The 19,392-nt window shown below is 46.1% G+C and overlaps 1 protein-coding gene across 1 annotated transcript in view; it reads right to left on the minus strand.

Annotated features, from left to right (window-relative positions):
- LOC139280190 (tetraspanin-32-like) overlaps positions 1-19,392 on the minus strand; it is a 141,516-nt gene that overhangs the window by 28,154 nt on the left and 93,970 nt on the right. Inside the window, exon 5 of the mRNA XM_070899771.1 lies at positions 6,975-7,076. Within this exon, the coding sequence (XP_070755872.1) occupies positions 6,975-7,076 (102 nt within the window). The remainder of the gene's footprint in view (positions 1-6,974; positions 7,077-19,392) is intronic.

The following is a 19,392-nucleotide window of genomic DNA, read 5'->3' on the forward strand; positions in this document are numbered from 1 at the left end:
AACCTTCCGGATATAAAAGGGGTCATAGCGTCTAGTAAGGAGGAGGAACTGAGGGAAATCTTTATTAGTCGGGAAATTGTGTTGGGGAAATTGATGGGACTGAAGGCCGATAAATCCCCAGGGCCTGATGGACTGCATCCCAGAGTACTTAAGGAGGTGGCCTTGGAAATAGCGGATGCATTGACAGTCATTTTCCAACATTCCATTGACTCTGGATCAGTTCCTATCGAGTGGAGGGTAGCCAATGTAACCCCACTTTTTAAAAAAGGAGGGAGAGAGAAAACAGGGAATTATAGACCGGTCAGCCTGACCTCAGTAGTCGGTAAAATGATGGAATCAATTATTAAGGATGTCATAGCAGTGCATTTGGAAAATGGGGACATGATAGGTCCAAGTCAGCATGGATTTGTGAAAGGGAAATCATGCTTGACAAACCTTCTGGAATTTTTTGAGGATGTTTCCAGTAAAGTGGACAAGGGAGAACCAGTTGATGTGGTATATTTGGACTTTCAGAAGGCTTTCGACAAGGTCCCACACACGAGATTAATGTGCAAAGTTAAAGCACATGGGATTGGGGGTAGTGTGCTGACGTGGATTGAGAACTGGTTGTCAGACAGGAAGCAAAGAGTAGGAGTAAATGGGTACTTTTCAGAATGGCAGGCAGTGACTAGTGGGGTACCGCAAGGTTCTGTGCTGGGGCCCCAGCTGTTTACATTGTACATTAATGATTTAGACGAGGGGATTAAATGTAGTATCTCCAAATTTGCGGATGACACTAAGTTGGGTGGCAGTGTGAGCTGCGAGGAGGATGCTATGAGGCTGCAGAGTGACTTGGATAGGTTAGGTGAGTGGGCAAATGCATGGCAGATGAAGTATAATGTGGATAAATGTGAGGTTATCCACTTTGGTGGTAAAAACAGAGAGACAGACTATTATCTGAATGGTAACAGATTAGGAAAAGGGGAGGTGCAATGAGACCTGGGTGTCATGGTACATCAGTCATTGAAGGTTGGCATGCAGGTACAGCAGGCGGTTAAGAAAGCAAATGGCATGTTGGCCTTCATAGCGAGGGGATTTGAGTACAGGGGCAGGGAGGTGTTGCTACAGTTGTACAGGGCCTTGGTGAGGCCACACCTGGAGTATTGTGTACAGTTTTGGTCTCCTAACTTGAGGAAGGACATTCTTGCTATTGAGGGAGTGCAGCGAAGATTCACCAGACTGATTCCCGGGATGGTGGGACTGACCTATCAAGAAAGACTGGATCAACTGGGCTTGTATTCACTGGAGTTCAGAAGAATGAGAGGGGACCTCATAGAAACGTTTAAAATTCTGACGGGTTTAGACAGGTTAGATGCAGGAGGAATGTTCCCAATGTTGGGGAGGTCCGGAACCAGGAGTCACAGTCTAAGGATAAGGGGTAAGCCATTTAGGACCGAGATGAGGAGAAACTTCTTCACCCAGAGAGTGGTGAACCTGTGGAATTCTCTACCACAGAAAGTAGTTGAGGCCAATTCACTAAATATATTCAAAAGGGAGTTAGATGAAGTCCTTACTACTCGGGGGATCAAGGGGTATGGCGAGAAAGCAGGAAGGGGGTACTGAAGTGCATGTTCAGCCATGAACTCATTGAATGGCGGTGCAGGCTAGAGGGGCTGAATGGCCTACTCCTGCACCTATTTTCTATGTTTCTATGTTTCTATCTACATGAACAGGTAGAGAGCAGGCGGCTTCAACAAAGTGCATACCATAATAGTGCAAATGTGTCACGCGAGATTGAAGTCAATGATCCTGTATTTGTATTAATTTATGGTCAAGGTCCCAAGTGGCTTCCCGGCACTGTCGTGGCCAAAGAGGGGAGCAGGGTGTTTCGGGTCAAACTTTCAAATGGACTCAGCTGCAGGAAACACTTGGGACCAAATCAAACCCAGATTCACGGACTATCCTGAGCATCCCACCTTGGACCCTACCTTTTTTGATCCCCCAACGTACACACCAGTGGCAGCTGACACCACGGTTGACCACGAAGCAGAACCCATCGTCCACAGCAGCCCTGCAGGGCCCAACACACCAGGCAGCCCAGCAAGGCCAGCTGCACAGCAGTCCAGCGAGGGCTCAACAAATGATTCAACAACACCAGCTTTCACACCGAGACGATCGACCAGGGCAAGAAGGGCCCCAGATCAACTCACATTGTAAATAGTTACACTATTGACTTTGGGGGGGCGAGTGTAGTTATATATGTAAACTTGTATATACTCTGTACAGCCACCAGAGGGCTCATCCCCCGGAGTCCCAAGAGATCCCATAATCCTTTGGGAGCAGAGGTATTTAAGGAGGCTTCACAGGTTGGAGAGGCACTCTGGAGACCTGCAATAAAAGACTACGGTCACACTTTACTTTGAGCTCACAGTGTTCAGTCTAACTCTTCACTAACAATGAACCCGGGTAGAAAGTTACCGAAATAGTTGAAGAGTCCCAGGAAGGAACCCAGCTTCGTCACATTCTGTGGTCTGGATGCATTCTTGATGGCCTCTGTTTTTGAGTCCATGGGCCTGATGCCATCTGCTGCAATCTTTCTCCCCAAAAATTCAACTTTTGGCACCCGGAAAACACACTTGGAGCGTTTCAGCCTGAGTCCCATTCTGTCTAGGCGACTTAGAACCTCTTCCAGGTTGTGTAGATATTCGATGGTGTCACGACTGGTGATCAGGATGTTGTCTTGAAACACAATGGTGCGCGGAAGAGATTTCAGCAAATCTCCATGTTTCTCTGGAAAATGGCTGCAGCCGAGTGAATCCTGAAAGGGCACCTGTGGTATATAAACAGCCCTTTGTGTGTGTTGATGCACGTCAGTCTTTTCGAAGATTCAGCAGCTCCTGTATCATGTAGGTGGAGGTTAGGTCCAACTTGGTGAACAACTTCCCCCCCGCTAACGTTGTGAACAGGTCATCCGCCTTGGGTAGTGGGTACTGGTCCTGTGACGAGACTCGGTTGATTGTTACCTTATAGTCCATGCAGATTCTCACCGTGCCATCGCCTTTCAACACCAGAACAATTGGATTGCCCCACTCGTTGAACTCGACTGCCGATATAATTCCTTCACGTTGGAGTCTGTCCAGTTCGATCTCGACTTTCTCCCTCATCATGTACGGAACTGCCCGAGCCTTGTGATGGATGGGCCGTGCATCAGGGCCTAGATGGATCTGTACCTTGGCACCTGTGAAGTTGCCGATGCCTGGTTCAAATAGGGAAACTTGCTCAGCACTTGTGCACATGAGGCGTCATCCACTGAAGATAGTGCTTTGATGTCATTCCAATTCCATCGAATCTTTTCTGGCCAGCTTCTGCTGAACAGCATTGGGCCATTGCTTGGAACAATCCACAATGATAGGTCATGCACAGCTCCATCATACGATACCTTCACTGCCGCACTTCCAATGACTGGTATGAGCTCTTTGTGTAGGTACACAGCTTTGCATTAATCGGGCTCAGTTTGGGTCTTTGTGCCTTATTGCCCCACAGTTTCTCGAAAGCCTTCTGGCTCATTATTGACTGACTCGCACCCGTGTCCATCTCCATGGATACTGGAACTCCATTTAATTTCACTTTCAGCATTATAGGAGGGCTCTTGGTGGTGAAGGTATGTACCCCATACACTTCTTCCTCAGGTTGAGTTGCCTGTGTTGCATGATCCGCGCCGGATCGATCATCCTCTGCCACGTGGTGTGTCGCAGCACGTTTGCACATTCGCTGGAGGTGCCCCATCATTGCGCAGCCTTTGCACACGTAGTGATTGAATCAACATTGATGGGCCCGATGATTACCCCCGCAGTGCCAACACGGCGCTAATGGATTCACATTCACCCCCGATGGCCGACTCTGAGTCATCACAGGTCTTGCAGCCGCAGATGTATAGGCCCTGCCACATGCAGTTCTGCCTGCTAGCGACGTCATTTTATGCACAATACTTGCCGGTGAGCTTCGATGTTGAGAAGATATCTGTTTGGTGTTATTGTCCGTGGCCATGCATGCCTGGGCGATCGCGATGGCCCTGCTCACAGGCAGCCAGCAGCTTTCGAAGAATGACCTCATGGCTGATGCCTAGAACGAAAAAGTCCCGCAGCATTTGCCCCAACGCAGCTCCAAAATCGCAAGGTCCCACGAGGCGTCTCAGGTCGGCGCTATAATCCACCACGTCCTGGCCGCCGGAGCGATGGTGCGTGTAAAAATGATATCTGGCCATGAGTATACCCTCCTTCAGCTTGAGGTGATCTCGAGCCAGTGTGCACAACTCTGTAAATTCCTTCTCCGTTGGTTTTGTCGGTGCGAGCAGATTCTTGATGAGGCCGTATATTTTAGGCCAACAAACGGTGAGGAGAACCACCCTTCGCTTGGCCGCATTAGTGTCTCCTTCCAGCTCGTTGGCCATGAAGTACTGGTCGAGACACTCGACGACGGCTTCCCAATCATCACCCTCTACGAATCTCTCTAATATTCCAACATGGCAGACATGGTTGCATGAAGGTTCGTATTCTGTTACTCGTCGCCAGTTGTTGTGTATGGAAGAACTCCACGAGGCTGAGTACTGTGAGCTAAACTTAGTGTGACCTTAGTCTTCTTTACTACAACTCCAGAGTGCCTAAACAACATGACAGCCGACCTTTTATACTGGCACTGCATGTGTGTGCAGGTGACCATTAGGACTCCAACAGTCGCGCCCTCTGGTGGCAAGTATTACATAGTTACATACATAACACAGTCCACTTTCTGTGACTGCAGACCAGTGTAGCATGCAAGCAGCTTCCAATGATAGTGCAGCTTGAAAGCACATGGTTCAACGTTCAGCTGTTCCAGTGCAAGCGATTAGGGAGCTGCACAAAGGTGGTGTCCTGTGGCTCTTCTGCAACTATTTAGAAAAAGGGAAAGTTTGTCTGGATGTTCCGCACAGTGCCTGCCCGATTATGCTCCCTGAAGATGGAAGCCTCGTACTCCATGCTACCTTGCCTGATGAGAGCTGGGAGGCTGGGGTCGCTCGAGACAGAGGCACTGCGGCAACTCTGAGGAGTTCCGACGAAGGGTCATCGACCCGAAACGTTAACTCTGTTTCTCTCTCCACAGATGCTGCCTGACCCGCTGAGTATTTCCAGCAATTTCTGACTCTATTTCAGAATCCAGCATCTGCAGTATTTTGCTTTTGTAATCTGAAGATTTGTCAGATTTCATTGTAACTGGGCACGTTCGATTAGAACACTAAGGGGACAGAATTCCTTCCTATTCAGAAAATTGGTTGTCTCCAAAGTTTGCTTCTGTAGAGCAATGTGGATTGCTCCCTCAACATGATGGAACTGAACAGCCCTTTCATGTCATTGCCCAGGGGTCATGCCAAAATGATTGAACTCCCCCGCTGGGAACAAAGTGTCAGTGACCTGGTGTGTGGTGAAGCACACTGCTCTGGGCGGAGCTGCAAAACACCCCAGTTGCAGCTTGGAAGGCGTCCGTGGCATAAAAGTTGAGAGTTGTGCAGACAATCATAGATAGAGCTGCTCTGTTACTTGATCAGGGCCGCAGGCCACCGTCCAGAAGGTGGCAAAACTCACCAGGGCTTCCTTAGTGAAGACGAGTTGCCGAAGGCACAGCTTCTCACTCAGTATCTTGTAAGATCCATGGGGCCTATATGTGGATTGTGGGGGGTTGGGTGGTAATAGTAGGTTGTCCTCAGCCTTGTTGCTGCTCAATGGTATCCCTTTCTATGAGTGCGAATTGAAAATGTGCAACTGTGACAGTTCTGAAGTGCAACTCTGTAGCTCCCACAACAGAAACAAATCTTCTCAAAAGATGCAGACAAGTGTGAAGTAAAAGTACTCCATGCTGCTGAGGACCTTTACATGGTTCAGTTCCATCAGTCTGGCCAGCTCTTTATGTGTGTGATTTATTTATATATCTGCAACTTCACTTGGATGGAAATGATGTCAAATGGGGGAATAATTGCTGGAAACTCTGACTCCTAAAACCATGTTGTTATGTGCATGTCAAATGGCACCTCAAAGTGTACTCAGGGTTGCTGTTTGACATGTCCGCAATTTCTGGGGTTGTGTCAACTTATTATTGTCCCAAATACTCACTCTGCATGACCCTAACTAATGGGTGTTGGCAGGCTGGGCAAAGTGCAGTACTCATGGGGCCATAGCCATGATCTGTTACCTCAGCACTAATTCCTGGTGTGTGTATCTCAGCTTCCCACTGCCTTAACCCGCTGAATGACAATGAAGAGTTGCATTCACACAGTACCTTATTATATCTCTCAAGGTGCTTCAATACACATGTAGCGCAGTTAAATGTGGCAGCCTTTTTGTGCATAGCTGAGGGCTTTTGTCAACAAAGCTAGTTTCATTCTTATCTATCCAATCATAGCCAGAGAATTACCTGCAATGACTTCACTTCCTGTTCCTGCACCATTACCTCTGGGGTTCCCCAAGGATCTATCCTTGGCCCCATCCTATTTTTCATCTACGTGCTGCCTCTTGGCGACATCATCCGAAAACACATCACGTTCCACAGGTTTGCTGATGACACCCAGCTCTGTCCTACCACCAACTCTCTCGACCCCTCCATTATCTCTAATTAGTTACACTGCTTGTCCGATATCCAGTACTGGAGGAGCAGAAATTTCCCCCAACTAAATATTGGGAAGACCGAAGACAATGGCTTCGGTCCCCGCTACAAACTCCGTTCCCTGGCCACCGACTCCATCCCTCTCCCTGGCAACTGTCAGGAGCTAAACCAGACTGTTCGCAACCCTGGTGTCATGTATGTCCCCGAGATGAGCTTCCGACCACATATCTACGCCATATAAATGCAAGTTTTGTTGTTGTTGTTAGGTCTCTGTAATGTCTACATTTCATAGTTTCCAATCAGTATCGGTGCTGCAGCAGGAATCTGGGGGAACAGTGGGAGCAGATGATACCGTTACTTACAGCTGAGTGAATGGCTATTAAATCCTGTCTTGAAGAGCTTGAGATGTTTCGCAAGTAATCGTCATATAGAAAATCATACACGTCCTTCACTGCGTTCTCTACCTGATGAAACACATTGTATTCAAAATATTAGCACGCACACCTCTTCAGCAACAATGTAAACATTAAAACAATGTAGATACACTTGGTTTTGCTGATTTTCCCTCCTCCCACCCCCTCCCAACTAGTCATGGAACATGCACCTGAAACATGCCCTGAACCATCCATATTCCTGGGCTTGGTCACTTACATCGGACAGACGCCCCGAGTTAGCTTTGTACCATGGTTGAAGAACAGCCACAAGAAAAGTAAGAACAAAGTTATCTTTGCCTTCTTACTGATAGCGCCAAACTTCCTTTTCATTTAGAGCCAGATACAAGGGGTCTGGGCAATTGCGTTGACTGAATCTTCAACTTGTACTTACACTTACCGCTTACACTTAAATTTTTATTGGGGTGGGGACCTTCAGTTGGAAATATGGCCACCCTCCTTTAGTGCATCTCCTGCAACAGGTTCTCCAGCCTTTCAGCATCAAAAGCAGTGCTGCGCATGTGTCTTCACAGTGCTGCGCATGTGTCTTCACAGTGCTGCGCATGTGTCTTCACAGTGCTGCGCATGTGTCTTCACAGTGCTGTGCACTGTGCACTGTGAGCAATTAGCCATTTTGCCCTTTAACGGTGAGATTCTTTAAGAGCTGCTGTGTCTGGATTTACTGCCTCCAAAGCTCGAGGGGCAAAGTTTCCCTATTCAAATTAGGGGTTCGAGGCTTCTATTAAAAGATTTGGTACAACCTGACCTCTGAGCTGCCAGGGCCCATGGACCAGCATAACTCTATTTATCAAGCTCAAAAATCAAGGCTCTGCATTAGCGCAGAGGGAACCTGGTTGGAGGATTACACGGCAACATCGCTGGAAAATACAGATGGGAAGAACCTGCTTGGTCCATTTTGTTGCCTACGAATGGAACGTACTCAATTTAGTTAGGGAAACAAGGGATGTGCCATATTGTACAGAAGGACACCTTTTTCAAAAGTAACTAGTCCAATAAGATAGGCAGAAAATTACAGAAAATTCCAGTCCCAGACCCAGCCTGAATTGAGTCTGGCACTGGGAACTTGTCAAAGGAAATAGCTGGCAAAAAAACTGTGGATGGCAAAACAAATGCTTGAGCAGGAAATGGAGTCTGTGGGCACAGCCCCTGAACCCCAGTTTGATGGCTGATGAAGTGGAGGTGTTGTATGAGAAGGTTGACCTTATTCGCCAAGGCCATCAGTTTAGTAAGAGTGTCATTAGCCAAGGCTGAAGACGGTTGCCTTAGTCTTCGAAAAGCCTTCTTTCCAGTCTGCGTTCATCTTCAAATAGGCCAGGCTCAGACAACTGCCTTAAAATGAAGGATGCACTTATTTGTACTGCAAAAATGGCCACCATGCTCCACCCTTTGTCTATGATTGGTCCCCTTGGAGGATAATCCACATCCTGAAGTTTCATAAGAATGTGTAACTGGAAGCGCCCATCCCAAGGTCTCACTGACTTTGCAAATTGTAACTCGATCCACTTTGACTTCCTGAAGTGACAGAGGAGAGAGCTCCTCAGAAGACAGCAAGGGCCAGCCAAAGAACCATACCCCAGTCCAAGTACTTCCCTCTCCCAGCCGAAGTGCCTTACCCCAGTCCAAGTACATCCTTCCTCCACTGCCGCACCCCCCCCCCCACCCCCCCACCATAGATGGGGCATTGTGTACGGATTGTAAACAGGTTCATTGGGTATGAAGTGAATAGTGACAGTGTAGTGACTTCTGGATATCATCCACTTCAACGATGTCCCTTGTAGGGGGTTGGAAGAACATGATCCATTTTCCGAGTTCCCTCTCACCCCTTCGATTCCACCCCCCCCCCCCCCACCCCCACCACCCATGTCTCTCTCTCCAAGCCCCTCTCTCTCTCCCATGGGCAGTATCAATCACTCGCACATGGGCAGTATCAATCACCCACACATGGGCAGTATCAATCACCCACACATGGGCAGTATCAATCACCCGCACATGGGCAGTATCAATCACCCACACATGGGCAGTATCAATCACCCACACATGGGCAGTATCAATCACTCGCACATGGGCAGTATCAATCACCCACACATGGGCAGTATCAATCACCCGCACATGGGCAGTATCAATCACCTGCACATGGGCAGTATCAATCACCCGCACATGGGCAGTGTCAATCACCTGCACATGGGCAGTATCAATCACCTGCACATGGGCAGTATCAATCACCCGCACATGGGCAGTATCAATCACCTGCACATGGGCAGTGTCAATCACCTGCACATGGGCAGTATCAATCACCCACATATGGTCAGTATCAATCACCCGCTTTGCCTTTGGAAAGTCAGAATTTCACAGCCCTGTCATCGTGTTGTTGCGTTTCGGAGGGAAAGGAGATGAAGGTCCCTGTTGTATAAAGCATTGGGAGCCGATGGATAATTCTGCTGATGTCCTCTGCATTTGCCTGTGGTATAAATACTGACGGCTGCAGTCACCGATACGGCCACTGACAGTGCCGTCCCACAGGTTGGAAGTTGTCTGCGGTTTTCCAGAGGCAGATAATAATAGCTCTGTAACCGCCCCCGGAGGAACTGTGCTTCATACGTTGCCAGGTAGCTTTGTCTGGGCTTGTCGCTGTAATGATTCAAAAAGCAGCAGGTCCAGAGAGTATACTTTTGATGCTGTCTGACATCTTTGGTAGTCCTCCTATTGCAAAAGTAACCAAGCAAACGGTATGAGGGGTGAGTTGGCTAAGGTAGATTGGAAAACTATATTAAAAGGTATGAAGGTAGACAAACAATGGCTAGCATTTAAAGAATTAATACATCATTTACAACAAATATACATTCCTTTAAGGCACAAAAAACCCCACAAGAAATATGATCCAACCGTGGTTAACAAGATAAGCTAAAGATAGTATTAGATCAAAGGAAGAGGCTTATAATGTTGCCAAAAAGAGCCTGAGGATTGGAAGGGTTTTAGAATTCAGCAAAGGAGGGCCAAGAAATTGATACAGGGAAAATAGAATATGAGAGTAAACTAAAGAGAGACATAAAAACAAATGGTAAACATAGAAACATAGAAAATAGGTGCAGGAGTAGGCCATTCGGCCCTTCGAGCCTGCACCACCATTTAATATGATCATTGTTGATCATGCATTTCAGTACCCCATTCCTGCTTTCTCTCCATACCCCTGATCCCTTTAGCCGTAAGAGCCACATCTAACTCCCTTTTGAATATATCTAACGAACTGGCCCCAACAACCTTCTGTGGTAGAGAATTCCACAGGTTCACAATTCTCTGAGTGAAGAAGTTTCTCCTCATCTCGGTCCTAAATGGTTTCTATAGGTATGTAAAAAGGATAAAGATTAGCTAAAGTAAATGTGGGTCCCCTACAGGCTGAGACAGGAGAAATTATAATGGGGACTAAGGAAATGGCAGAGAACTTAAACAAATACTTTCTGTCAGTCTTCATGGAAGAAGATACAAAATACCTCCCAGAAATAGTGGAGAACCAAGGATCTATCAAGAATGAGGAACTGAAAGAAATTAGTATTAGTAAAAAAATAGTACTAGATGAATTAATGGGACTGAAAGCCGATAAATCCCCTGGACCCGATGGCCTACATCCTAGGGTTTTGAAAGAGGTGACTATAGAGATAGTGGATGCATTGGTTGTCATCTTCCAAAATTCCATAGATTCTAGAACGATTCCCACGGATTGGAAGATAGCAAATATAATCCCACTATTTAAGAAATGAGGGAGAGAGAAAACGGTGAACTACAGACCAGTACAGACTACATATCAGTCATAGGGAAAATGCTAGAATCTATTATTAAGGTCATGGTAACAAGGCACTTAGCAAATAATAATAGGATTGGGCAGAGTCAACATGGATTTATAAAACGGAAATCATATTTGACAAATCTGTTGGAGTTTTTGAGGTTGTAACCCATATAATAGATAAGGGGGAACCAGTGGATGTGGTGTATTTGGATTTTCAGAAGGCATTTGATAATGTGCCAAACAAGAAGTTATTAAACAAAATTAGGGCTCATAGGACTGGGGGTAATATACTAGCATGGATTGAGGATTGGTTAATGGACAGAAAACAGAGAGTAAAAATAAACGGGTCATTTTCGGGTTGGCAGACTGTAACTAGTGGGGTACTGCAAGAATCGGAGCTTGGGCCCCAGCTATTCACAATCTATCAATGATTTGGATGAGGGGACCAAATGTAATATATCCAAGTTTGCTGATGATTCAAAGCTAGGTGGCAATGTAAGCTGTGAGGAGGATGCAAAGAGGCTTCAAGGGGATATAGACAGGCTAAGTGAGTGGGCAAGAACATGGCAAATGGAATATAATGTGGAGAATTGTGAAGTGATCCACTTTGGTAGGAAAAATAGAAAAGCAGAGTATTTTTAAACGGTGAGAGATTGGGAAATGTTGGTGTTCAGAGGGTCCTGGGTGTCCTTGTACACCAATCACTGAAAGTTAACATGCAATTAAGAAAGAAAATTATATGATGGCTCTAATACAAGAGGATTTGAGTATGAGTAAAAACAGCTTATTGCGAAAGCTGTGGACTGCAGGAAGATATCAATCAACTGGTCAGGTGGACAGAACAGTGGCAAATGGAAATCAATCCAGAGAAGTGTGAGTTAATGCATTTGGGGAGGGCTAACAAGGCAAGGGAATACACATTAAATGGTAGGATACTGAGAAGTGTTGATGAGCAAAGGGACCTTGGAGTGCATGTCCACAGATCCCTGAAAGTAGCAGGCCAGGTGGATAAGGTGGTTAAGAAGGCATATGGAATACTTGCCTTTATTAGCCGAGGCATAGAATACAAGAGCAGGGGGGTTATGCTTGAACTGTATAAAACACTGGTCAGGCCACGGCTGGAGTACTGCGTGCAATTCTGGTCACCGCATTACAGGAAGGACGTGATTGCACTGGAGAAGATACAGCAGAGATTTAGGAGGATGTTTCCGGGTGTAGAGAATCTAAGCTATGAGGACAGATTGGACAGGCTGAATTTGTTTTCATTGGAACAGAGGAGGCTGAGGGGAGACCTCATTGAGGTGTATAAAATTATGAGGGGCCTAGATATAGTGGATAGAAAGGGCCTATTTCCCTTAGCAGAGGGGTCAACAACCAGGGGGGCATAAATTTAAAGTAATTGGTAGAAGGTTGAGAGAGGATTTGAGGGGAATGTTCTTCATGCAGAGGATTGTGGGGGTCTAGAACTCACTGCCTGAAAGGGTGGTAGAGACAGAATCCCTCACCACATTTAAAAAGTACTTGGATGTGCACCTGAAGTGCTGTAACCTGCAGGGTTACGGACCGAGAGCTGGAAAGTGGGATTAGGCTGGATAGCCTCTTGTTGGCTGGCATGGACACGATGGGTTGAAATGGCCACATTCCATGCTGTAAACGTCTATGAATCTATGATTCTATTATATCGGGCACTGGTGAGACCGCACACTGGGGTATTGTGTATAGTTATGGTCTCCTTGCCAAAGCGGGAGTGCAACAAAGGTTCACCAGACTGATTCCTGGGATGGGGGGATTGTCCTATGAGGAGAGATTGAGTAGACTGGGCCTATACTCGCTAGAGTTTAAAAGAATGAGAGATGATTTCATTGAAAGATACAAAATTCTTACAGGGCTTGACAGGGTAGATGCAGGGAGAATGTTTCCTCTGGCTAGGGAGTCTAGAACCAAAGGTCACAGTCTCAGAATAAGGGTTCAGCCACTTAGGATTGAGATGAGGAGAAATTTCTTCACTCAGAGGGTGGTGAATCTTTGGAATTCTCTCCCCTAGAGGGCTGTGGATGCTGAGTCGGTGAGTATATTCAAGGCTGAGATAGATAGGGAAATCAAGAGATATGGGGATTGGGCGGGAAAGTGGAGTTGAGCTCAAAGGTCAGCATAATCTTATTGAATGGCGGAAGGCTCAAAGGGCCGTATGGCCTACTCCTGCTCCTAATTCTCATGTTCCCCTCTGCACCTCCTCATCCTCCTTTACTAAGCCAAGTGGCAGGGGAGCATTGAAAACAGTACCCATTGTCGAGAATATCAGCAGTAGCTCAGTGATAGTACAGCTTCCTTCAGAACCCTGACTGGTAAGAAGGTGACTCAGTTGCAGCGTCTGTTTCCTGTGCGTGATGGGAGCACATTGTAAATGTAATGCAGGAAGACTCGCCCCCAAAGAAAGACATGTTTAATATAGTGCCTTTCAGGAACTCAGCATGTACCAAAGCACTTTACAGCAAATGAAGTACTTTTAAAGTGTAGTGATGTTATAATGTAGAATCAATTATGGACAAATTAATGAGCAAAACAGTTGAATAGATGGTTTAGGTGCAATCGTGCCCAGCACCCTCAACGCTTACATGGGAATCATGCATTCTGACAGACTCCCAACTCTGCTGCCCTCTTGCTGCTGGAGTAATCCATAACTTCCAGCAATTTCTAGGCTCGAATTCTGAATTTTTCTTGAGGCTTGTTAATTTTAAACCTGTGGACTCTGGTCCTGTTCTCATAAACCCTGCTTACATCTACGTCATCTAATGCATCTCAGCGTTTTAAAGACCAGGGTCATATCTTCCTTTGAATTTGGTTTTTGTAATAGAATCAAGTGCAGTTGGATGAATCTTTCCTCCTAAGTTAGAGCCTTGACCCCCAGAATCACCAACAGCAGCGACAGAGGTGTCAGTACTGCTTCTGGATTGGGGTCACTCACGAGGCAATCTGGACTTGGATTGGTCTCAGTCGGTGTGATGTCTGCAATGATTTTGGATGTGTACAGATAATGGAGCAGCGACCGGTGTCTTCAGATCCAGGGGTCGGGTATTTAGGACTGAGATGAGGAGAATGCTCTTCACTCAGAGAGTTGTAAATCTTTGGAATTCTCGACCCCAGAAGGCTGTAGATGCTCAGTATATTCAAGACTGAGATTGCTAGATTTTTGGGCACAAAGGGAGTCAAGGGATATGGGAATAGGACAGGAAATTGGAGTTGATGAAAACATTTAGCCATAATCTTATTGAATGGCGGAGCCGGCTCGATGGGCCTTATGGCCTACCGGTCTTCCCATTACATATGTTCCTATGCTGATCCTGAATCTGGATCAGAACCATTAACAGGGATATCAATACTAGTCCAGGACTGGGATCACCAACTTGGTTATCAGTACCGGTCCTGAAAGTGTACTCGGGTCAATTACCAGGATATCAGTACCAAGCCTGGACTTATAATGAAGTCGGTATTGGCGGTTTCAGGACTGAGTCTGGACCTGCACTGATCTCAGTAATGGGAGTACCAATACTGATCGTCAACTGGTACTGGGGTCAGTAACAGGAGGTATCAGATTCTGCACCTGTACCAGGGCTAGTAACCAGGCTATCTGTTCCAATCATGGGCCTGTGTCAGGGTCAGTAACAATATTATCAGTACTTGTCTTCAGGAGAGAGAGTGACAGACAGACACACATACACAAAGTGTAGTCCAGCCCTGGCATTTTAGTACTGAGTATATATCAGGATCAGTTATGGGGATATTAGTACTGACTCTTTACCTGCACTGGGGTCAAGATGGGGTCAGGAAGAACATAACAATTAGGAGCAGGAGTCGACTATTCGGCCCCTCGAGCCTGCTCCGCCATTCAATCGGATCATGGCTGATCTTTGACCTCACCTCTACTTTCCTGCACTATCCCCATATCCCTTGGTTTCCTTAATATTCAAAAATCTATCAATTTCTGTCTTGAATATACTCAAAGACTGAGCCTCCACTGGGGTAGAGAATTCCAAAGATTCACCATCCGCTGTGAAGAAATGTCTCCTCATCTCAGTCCTAAATGGCTGACCCCTTATTCTGAAATTGTGACCCCTGGTTCTAGACTCCCTAGACAGAGGAAACATCCTCCCTGCATCTACCCTGTCAAGCCCTATAAGAATTGCGCATGTTTCAATGAGATCACCTCTCATTCTTCTAAACTCTGGAGAATATAGGCCTGGTCTACTCAATCTCTCCTCATAGGACAATCCCCCCATCCCAGGAATCAGTCTGCTGAACCTTCGTTGCACTCCCTCTATGGCAAGTATATCCTGCCTTAGGTAAGGAGACCAAAACTGTACACAATGCTCCAGGTGCGGTCTCACCAGAGCCCGATATAATTGAAGTAAGATGTCTTTACTCTTATACTCAAATCCTCCTGTAATAAAGGCCAACATACCATTTGCTTTCTTAATTGCTTGCTGTACCTGCATGTTAACTTTCAGTGATTGGTGTACAAGGACACCCAGGTCCCTCTGAACACCAACATTTCCCAATCGCTCACCGTTTAAATAATACTCTGCTTTTCTATTTTTCCTACCAAAGTGAATAACTACACATTTCTCCACATTATATTCCATTTGCCATGTTCTTGCCCACTCACTTAGCCTGTCTATATCCCCTTGAAGCCTCTTTGCATCCTCCTCACAACTTACATTGCCACCTAGCTTTGGATCATCAGCAAACTTGGATATATTCCATTTGGTCCCCTCATCCAAATCATAGATATAGATTGTGAATAGCTGGGGCCCAAGCACTGATCCTTGCAGTACCCCACTAGTTACAGCCCGCCAACCCGAAAATGACATGTTTATTCCTACTCTCTGTTTTCTGTCCATTAATCAATCCTCAATCCATACTAGTATATTACCCCCAATCCCAGGAGCCCTAATTTTGTTTGATAGTCTCTTGTGTGGCACCTTATCGAATGCCTTCTGAAAATCCAAATACACCACATCCACTGGTTCCCCCTTATCTATTCTGCTAGTTACAACCTCAAAACACTCCAACAGATTTGTCAAGCACGATTTCCCTTTCATAAATCCATGTTGACTCTGCCCAATCCTATTATTATTTGCTAAGTGCCCTTACTACATCCTTAATAATAGATTCTAGCATTTTCCCTATTACTGATGTCAGGTTAACTGGTCTGTAGTTCACCATTTTCTCTCTCCCTCCTTTCTTAAATAGCGGGGTTACATTAGCTACCTTCCAATGTACGGGAACCGTTCTAGAATCAATGGAATTTTGGAAGATGACAACCAATGCATCCACTATCTCTATCGCCATCTCTTTCCAAACCCTAGGATGTAGGCCATCAGGTCCAGGGGATTTATCGGCTTTCAGTTCCATTAATTTCTCCAGTACTATATTTTTTACTAATACTAATTTCTTTCAGTTCCTCATTCTCACTAGACCTCTGATACTCCACTATTTCCGGGAGGTTTTTTGTGTCTTCGTCCAGGAAGACATACACAAAGTATTTGTTTAATTTCTCCGCCATTTCCTTAATCCCCATTATAATTTCTCCTGTCTCGGCCTGTAGGGGACCCACATTTACTTTCACTAATCTTTTCCTTTTTACACACATATAGAAGTTTTTACTGTCTGTTTTTATGTGTCTCGTTAGTTTACTCTCGTATTCTATTTTCCCTTTCTTTATCGATTTCTTGGTCCTCCTTTGCTGAATTCTAAAACCCTCCCAGTCCTCAGGCTTACTGCTATTTCCGGCAACATTATAAGCCTCTTCCTTTGATCTCATACTATCTTTAACTTCTCTTGTTAGCCACGGCTGGACCACTTTTCTTGTGGGGTTCTTGTGCTTTAAAGGAATGTATGTTTGTTGTAAATTATGTTTTAATTCTTTAAATGCTCACCATTGCTTGTCTACTGTCATACCTTTTAACGTAGTTTCCCAGTCTACCTTGGCCAACTCGCCCCTCATACCAACATAGTATGCTTTGTTTAGATTTAGGACCAGTTTTGGATTTAACTAAATCACTTTCAAACTCGATATAAAATTCTATCATATTATGGTCACTCTTCCCTAAAGGTCCCTTTACTACAAGGTTATTAATTAACCCTTTCTCATTGCTTATTACTAGATTAAAAATAACCTGCCCCGAGTTGGTTCCTCAACATACTGATCTAGAACACTATCTTGTATACATTCCATGAATTCGTCCTCCACACGATTACTGCAAATTTGATTTTCCCAGTCTATATATAGATTAAAGACCACCATGATTACTGTAATACCCTTGTTATATGCACCTCTAATTTCCTGATTGCTACTGTGCCTTACATTACAACTACTGTTTGGGGACCTATAAACAACTCCCACCAATGTTTTCTGCCCCTTGCTATTCCTTAGCTCCACCCAAACGGATTCTACTTCTTGATTTTCAGAGCTAAGATCCTTTCTCTCTCCTGTCTTTATCCCATCCTTCATTATCATGGCTACAGCTCTTCCTTTTCCATTTTGCCTATCACTTCTAAAAGTTAAGTATCCAGGAGTATTTAGTGTTGTGTATCTGTAAAGCATGCACTCCCATGTTCCGCCACCAGGGCGTGCATCCCCTGAAGTCCCAAGGAATCCCAGCATCCCTTGGGAGCACTGTATATAAGCCGGCCTGTTCCTCACTCTGGAGTGTCTTAATAAAGACTGAGGTCACTGTTACTTTAACCTCCCTGTGTGCAGTCACATCTGTGTTAGGAACACAACAACTGGCGACGCGTATATGAATCCAACGCAAAGATGCAGTAAACTGTGGGCATCCTGGAGAAGTTCTCGGAGGGTGAGGACTGGGAAGCCTATGTCGAACGGCTCGACCAGTACTTTGTAGCCAACGAGCTGGACGGAGAAGGAAGCGCTGCAAAAAGGAGAGCGGTCCTCCTCACAGTCTGCGGGGCACCGACCTACAGCCTCATGAAGAATCTACTGGCTCTGGTGATAAGTCGTATGAGGAGCTTCGGGAGCATCTTAACCTGAGGGAGAGCGTGCTGATGGCGAGGAATTGGTTCTACACGTGCCAGCGATCTGAAGGTCAGGAAGTGGCGAGCTACGTCGCCGAGCTAAGGCGACTTGCAGGACAATGTGAGTTTGATGGCTACCTGGAGCAAATGCTCAGAGACTTTTTTGTACTGGGCATTGACCATGAGACCATCCTACGAAAACTTTTGACTGTAGAGACACCGACCTTCAGTAAGGCCATTGAGATAGCACAGGCATTTATGTCCACCAGTGATAACACCAAACAAATCTCTCAGCACACAAGTGTTAGCAATGTTCATAAATTAACTGGAACTGTGTTTGTGAGCAGAAATGTACAGTGCAGAACCCACGAGTCTGCAACTGCCGGCAGGCCTCAGGTGACCCAGATGACTCAGAGTCCGCAACAAAGGATGAATGCAAAGCAATTCACACCTTGTTGACGTTGTGGAGGCTTCCATTCAGTCTATTCATGCCGCTTCAAAGGGTATGTTTGCAAGAGCTGTGGAACAATGGGGTACCTCCAACGAGCTTGCAGATGAGTTGCAAGCTCTGCAAAACCTGCTAACCACCACGTGGCAGAGGAAGATCGGTCCATGGTGAATCAAAGCAATTTCGAGCCTCAGAGAGAGGAGGCAGATGCTGAAGTACATGGGGTGCACACATTTTCGACGAAATGTCCACCTATAATGCTAAATGTAAAATTGAATGGCTTACCTGTAGCCATGGAACTGAACACTGGCGCTAGCCAATTCATCATGAGTAAAAAGATGTTTGAGAGACTGTGGTGCAACAAGGCACTCAGACCATCCCTGAGCCCCATCCACACGAAACTGAGAACGTACACCAAAGAGCTTATCATTGTCCTGGGCAGCGCCATGGTCAAGGTCACCTACGAGGGCACGGTGCACGAACTGCCACTCTGGATTGTCCCGGGCGATGGTCTCACACTGCTTCGAAGGAGCTGGCTGGGCAAAATCCGCTGGAACTGGGATGACATCCGAGCGCTATCACATGTCGATGAGGCCTCATGTACCCAGGTTCTTAACAAATTTCCTTCCCTTTTTGAGCCAGGCATTGGAAACTTTTCCGGGGCGAAGGTGTGGATCCACTTGGTCCCAGAGGCACGACCCATTCACCACAAGGTGCGAGCGGTACCTCACATGATGAGTGAGAGAGTGGAAATCGAGCTGGACAGGCTGCAACGCGAGGGCATCATCTCCCCAGTGGAATTCAGCGAGTGGGCCAGCCTGATTATTCCAGTACTCAAAAGTGATGGCACGATCAGGATTTGCGGCGATTATAAAGTAACTATTAATCGTTTCTCGCTACAGGACTAATACCCGCTACCTAAGGCGGACGACCTATTTGCGACGCTGGCAGGAGGCAAGACATTCACCAAGCTCGACCTGACTTCGGCCTACATGACGCAGGAGTTGGAGGAGTCTTCGAAGGGCCTCACCTACATCAACGCGCACAAGGGACTGTTCATCTAC

Source organism: Pristiophorus japonicus, chromosome 14 (assembly GCF_044704955.1).
Source record: "Pristiophorus japonicus isolate sPriJap1 chromosome 14, sPriJap1.hap1, whole genome shotgun sequence".
Classification (NCBI taxonomy): domain Eukaryota; kingdom Metazoa; phylum Chordata; class Chondrichthyes; family Pristiophoridae; genus Pristiophorus; species Pristiophorus japonicus.